The 4,764-nt window shown below is 60.6% G+C and overlaps 1 protein-coding gene across 1 annotated transcript in view; it reads left to right on the top strand.

Annotated features, from left to right (window-relative positions):
- Nucleotides 1–4,764, top strand: part of LOC104495962 (cadherin-related family member 2-like) — a gene marked incomplete at its 3' end in the record, with an annotated part of 9,172 nt that overhangs the window by 3,382 nt on the left and 1,026 nt on the right. The window contains exons 10-23 of the mRNA XM_010139016.1: nt 8–107; nt 187–417; nt 504–659; nt 890–1,057; nt 1,328–1,389; nt 1,482–1,722; nt 1,824–2,060; nt 2,338–2,407; nt 2,495–3,109; nt 3,375–3,446; nt 3,729–3,778; nt 3,892–4,043; nt 4,216–4,318; nt 4,399–4,487. Of these exons, the coding sequence (XP_010137318.1) occupies nt 8–107; nt 187–417; nt 504–659; nt 890–1,057; nt 1,328–1,389; nt 1,482–1,722; nt 1,824–2,060; nt 2,338–2,407; nt 2,495–3,109; nt 3,375–3,446; nt 3,729–3,778; nt 3,892–4,043; nt 4,216–4,318; nt 4,399–4,487 (2,346 nt within the window). The remainder of the gene's footprint in view (nt 1–7; nt 108–186; nt 418–503; nt 660–889; nt 1,058–1,327; nt 1,390–1,481; nt 1,723–1,823; nt 2,061–2,337; nt 2,408–2,494; nt 3,110–3,374; nt 3,447–3,728; nt 3,779–3,891; nt 4,044–4,215; nt 4,319–4,398; nt 4,488–4,764) is intronic.

The following is a 4,764-nucleotide window of genomic DNA, read 5'->3' on the forward strand; positions in this document are numbered from 1 at the left end:
ATGCCAGCGTCCCCTTTGCTATCAATGCCACGACGGGCACCATCACTGTGAGTGGGCCCCTGGATCGTGAGCAGCTGCCGAGCGAGGAGGTGCTGCTGGAAGTCATGGTGAGTAGGAGGCAGTAAGGGGAACCCCATCCTCTTTCTCTCCCTGGGCCCTTCCTACCCGCTCTCTCCTCCTGCCCAGGCGCTTGAGAAGCACCTGAACATCTATGGCAAGGAGGCCAAGGCCAGCACACTGGTGACAGTTGTGGTGACTGATGTCAATGACAACAAGCCCCAGTTCTACAACTGCTCCATCTCCAGCTGCGACTTCTCCACCAGTGCCCAGAACAACTTCAGGGGCAGCATCATAGAGCACTCCTCCTTCAGGCTGCCCGTGGCCAACCTCAGCATTGTTGCCCATGACCCAGACAAGGTAGGAGCCTGTCCAGGGGGCCAGGCTGCAGGTGTCTGTCCTTGCTACACCACCCACCCTCACTCCTGCATCTCTCTCCCTGGCAGGGCATCAACAGCAGCTATGAGCTGTACCTGCAGGGTCCAGACGCCAGTGCCTTTACTGTCTCCCCTACAAAGATCGTTGGCACAGGGGAGGTCCAGCTCCTGGTGCAACAACCGTCCGCTGTGGACTACGAGATAAGCCATGTCATGGTGGTGCAGGTGGGACCTGTAGGGACGGCTTGCTTGTCCTGTGGGGACAGTCCCTGCTCCCTGCATGTGCCGAGTCACAGCAGGGACACAGCCCTTCTCCTGCAAGGTTCAGAAGCCAAAGGAGAATACAGCTTTGCCCTGGCAGCTTGTTTGGTGCAGGGGAGCTGGGCTGGAGCGTGACACATCTCTTTCTCATGTTTGGGGACCCATGACAGACACTCTCTTTCTCCGTCCTGCAGATCATTGCTAATGACACAGGGAACCCCACAAACTGCTGCTCCACAGCCACTGTGACCATCGACCTGATTGACATCAATGACCACATCCCTGAGTTCCCCCAGAGCACCTACAACCTGTCTGTGATGGAGAACAGTCCTGATGGCACCATCTTGTCCTCAAACATCACGGTCAGGCACTGGGCAGGGAGTGGAAGCAGCTTACGTCCCCCAGGCAGGGCACCAGGCACACCTGGCACCGCCAGTGCAGCTTGCCTTGAGGGCACTGGTCTTCCCATGCACACGGGAAGGAGATGGTGCTCACGGGCACGCAGGGTGGGAGACCCTGTGTCCATCAGGGCCACATTTTTGGCATGCTCACTGCCAGCAGCCAGTGCCCCAGAGTCATCACTGCCTGGGGGGCTGAGGCAGATGAACCAGATGCTTCCTTCTCTCTTTTAGGCCTACGATCCAGACAGTGGTATCCTGGGCCAGATCACATACCAGCTGCTCCCAGAGAACATGTACGTAGGGGCCGGCCGGCCATGACCAGGGCATCATCCTGGTGCGGGGGCTTCAGGCCTGAGCCCCAGTGATGGCTCTGTCTGTGCCGCAGACGTGAAACCTTCACGGTGAATGACACAACCGGGGCAGTGCTGGTGCAGAATGGGAAATTGCTGGACCGGGAGACTCGTTCCATCTACTATGCCAACCTCCAGGCCACGGATGGGGGTGGCCTGGTGGGCACCACGGTGCTGGAGATCACCGTGCTGGATGAGAATGACATGGCACCCGTCATCACCGGCTCCTACTTCATCTCGGTGGAAGAGGGGCAGAATGTCAGTGTGCAGATCCAGGTATGCACTGATGGGGATGGAGGGGATGGGGTCTGTTGGAGAGGACTGGGGACTGTCCCCGAGGTGCTGGACAGCCCCATTCCAACCCCTGACCTTTTCAGGCCATCGACAACGATCAGCCTGGCACCCCCAACAGTGAACTGGGCTTCAAGATCGTGCCAGGGCCATTCAGCAGCAACTTCACCATCAATGTGACCACAGGAGAGATGCACAGCAAGGAGCCACTGGACCGTGAGGACTTGGAAGACGAGCAGGGGCAGATGGTGGTGACAGTGGAGGTGTACGACCATGGCGTGCCACAGCAAAGCACCTTGGTGAACGTCACCATCACAGTGGGGGTGAGCCCCGGGCACAAGCGGAGACGTACTGGGACAGGCCGGGATTGGAGCTAGGATGGGTGGGCAGGGAGGGGATGTGGGATCCCTGGCTGTGGCAGGGGCACCATGTCCCCAGGCTCTCTGTGGGTGCAGAGGGAATAGCTGCTGCAGGGAGGCAGGAGAGGACTTGTGTGCCTCCTGCCTGCGGGCAGGCAGGTGTCCACACTCTTGCCCTCAGCCTGCTTTGGGGAACCCTGTTCCCTGGAGCAGCTACAACCATGATCTTTGTCTCCTGCAGGACATAAACGACAACGCCCCCGTTTTCCTCAAAGAGTCCTATAACTTCTCCGTTTTTGAGGACTCTCCAGGTAGAAGTTGCATGGCCAGGCTTGTGGGACCAGTGCTGTCCCGGAGCCGGTGCCAGCTGGCCGCTGAGTGTCTGTCTCCACTTGCAGGGTCCACTGTGGGTAAGGTGGAGGCCACAGACGCGGACCGGACAGAGATCAATTCCCGCATTTCCTTCCTGCTTCAGAGGGCCAATGGCTCCAGCAACTTTTTGATCCACTCGTCCAAGGTGGTGCCAGGGTACTATAGAGGGGAGCTGTCTGTGGACTCTGATATATCCCTGGACTACGACACCCTGCAGCAGAAGTTCTTCTCCTTGGTGGTGCTGGCAGAAAACACAGCTGCAGACAATGTGGGGGACACTGCCAAGGTCTCAGTGACGGTCCACATCCTGGACATCAATGACGAGCCCCCCACCATCCTGCCTGACTCACTGAAGGATGTGGAAGTCAGAGAGAACGGCACGCAGCAGGGTCTGGTCTGCACGCTGGTCGCTTCCGACCTAGACACGAACCACTCGTTGGTCTTCGAGGAGCTGGCGGTCTCCTGCTTCAAGGACGGGAGCAGCGCTGGGGAGGTGTGCTGGGACTGGTTCGTGCTGGCACCCAACGGCTCGGTGCTGGTGAACAGCTCGGACATTGACTATGAGCTGTGCGACAGCGTGGTGCTCACGCTGCGGGCTGAAGACCTGTACACCGAGAAGGGCAACCGCTACAGCCAGAATGGTATGACACCCACTCCCCGCTCCGTCCACTGCCTCTGGCCACAGCGGGAGGTGGCACCTGCCTCCTCCACCTCCCAGGCTAAGCTGTGGGGAGCAGGGTGGGAGTCGGGTGGTTTGGCAACGGAGGGAGGGTGCCCCCAGCTCTTTCGGTACCTGCCACAGGGACCTGAGCCTGCTGGGAGGACGGGATGCCCAGGGGAAGCAGGGGAGGGTGCTGCAGGGCTGCTGTGTCAGTGACCAGCACTCTGCTTTTGGGGCATTTGCAGGAACCCTGAGGATCCTCATCACCGATGTGAATGACAACGCACCAATCTTCCAGTCCATCTCAGCGACCTTTGGTGAGCAGCCAGGGCTGGTGTGTCCTGTGGGCTCCTCTCCACCCACACATGCTCTGCCACGCTCCTTGGTGGTGAGGACTTTACTTCAGCCAGGGCAGGGCTGCAAGAGTGCAGGGGCCAGGCTGGGGTTACTCGATCATTCCCATGAAGGCAGTGGGGCTGAGGGCAGTGGGGGGATGCTTGGAGCTCTGCTGAGCCCTGGGGCTGTGCGGGCACAGGGTCTGCAGCAAGCCTGGCTGCGCCCCAGCATGACAGTGCTGTCTGGCTGTCTGTCCCCGGCAGTGGTTGTCCCTGAAATCTCTCCTGTGGACCTGCAAGTGGCTACTGTGAAGGTGAGGAGCTGCGTGCGTGTGTCTGTCAGTCTCTGGAGCCCGGCTTGCCCATCCCTCCTGTGGGCAAGCGGCGACCGTTCCTGTCTGTGCTCCTACCCCGCTTTTCCCTGCAGGCCACAGATGCTGACTCGGGGGCGAGGGGAACCATCACCTTCTCCATTGTCAGCGTGGTGCTCGTGGAGGACAACGGTGCCAGCCGGCCCTTCAAGAACCTCTTCAAGGTGGAGACAACACTCGAGCAGGACAGCTACGTCGGGAGCATCCAGTGAGGCCATGGGTCTGGGCCGGGGAGGGGGAGTGTGGCTCAGCTCCTGCCAGCACAGGCTGGCAAGGGGACAAAGGTCCTGCCCTGGGCATGGTGGCAGGGTGGAGCTTGGGGGATGGCGGTGCCCTCCCAGGGATGTCCCATGAGATCGCTGATGTCCCCCTCCTCACAGGGTGGCCAGCAACCTCGATGTCTCGCTGAAGGGGCAGTACCAGGTGACGGTGGAGGCTCGGGATGGCGAGGCGCCAGAGCACACCGCACAGACCGTGCTGAATGTGAGTGTCACCCCCGTCTCCCTGTCCAGGGACACCCCACGCCTTGCCCAGCCCTGCTCACCCCTGCTCTCCCCACGCAGATCTACACAGTGGATCAGAGCTACCGCGTTCGCCTCCAGTTTGTGACAACAGTGGATGAAGTCCAGAGTAACTCCCAAAACATCAAAGCGTAAGGAGTGCCAGGGGGGCGCGCAGGGAGGGGTGCAGGGCTTTGCAGCAGGGGACATGAGCATGCAGGTGAGGACCCATGGACAGTGTATCCCAGCTTCACGGTCTGTGAAGGGGACCGAGCCAGGCAGGTCCCCCCCAGAGCCGGGGGCTGGGGGTGCAGGGCTTTGCAGCAGGGGACATGAGCATGCAGGTGAGGACCCATGGACAGTGTATCCCAGCTTCACGGTCTGTGAAGGGGACCGAGCCAGGCAGGTCCCCCCCAGAGCCGGGGGCTG

This window comes from Buceros rhinoceros, unplaced genomic scaffold, assembly GCF_000710305.1.
Source record: "Buceros rhinoceros silvestris isolate BGI_N320 unplaced genomic scaffold, ASM71030v1 scaffold23116, whole genome shotgun sequence".
NCBI classification, from domain to species: Eukaryota; Metazoa; Chordata; class Aves; order Bucerotiformes; family Bucerotidae; genus Buceros; species Buceros rhinoceros.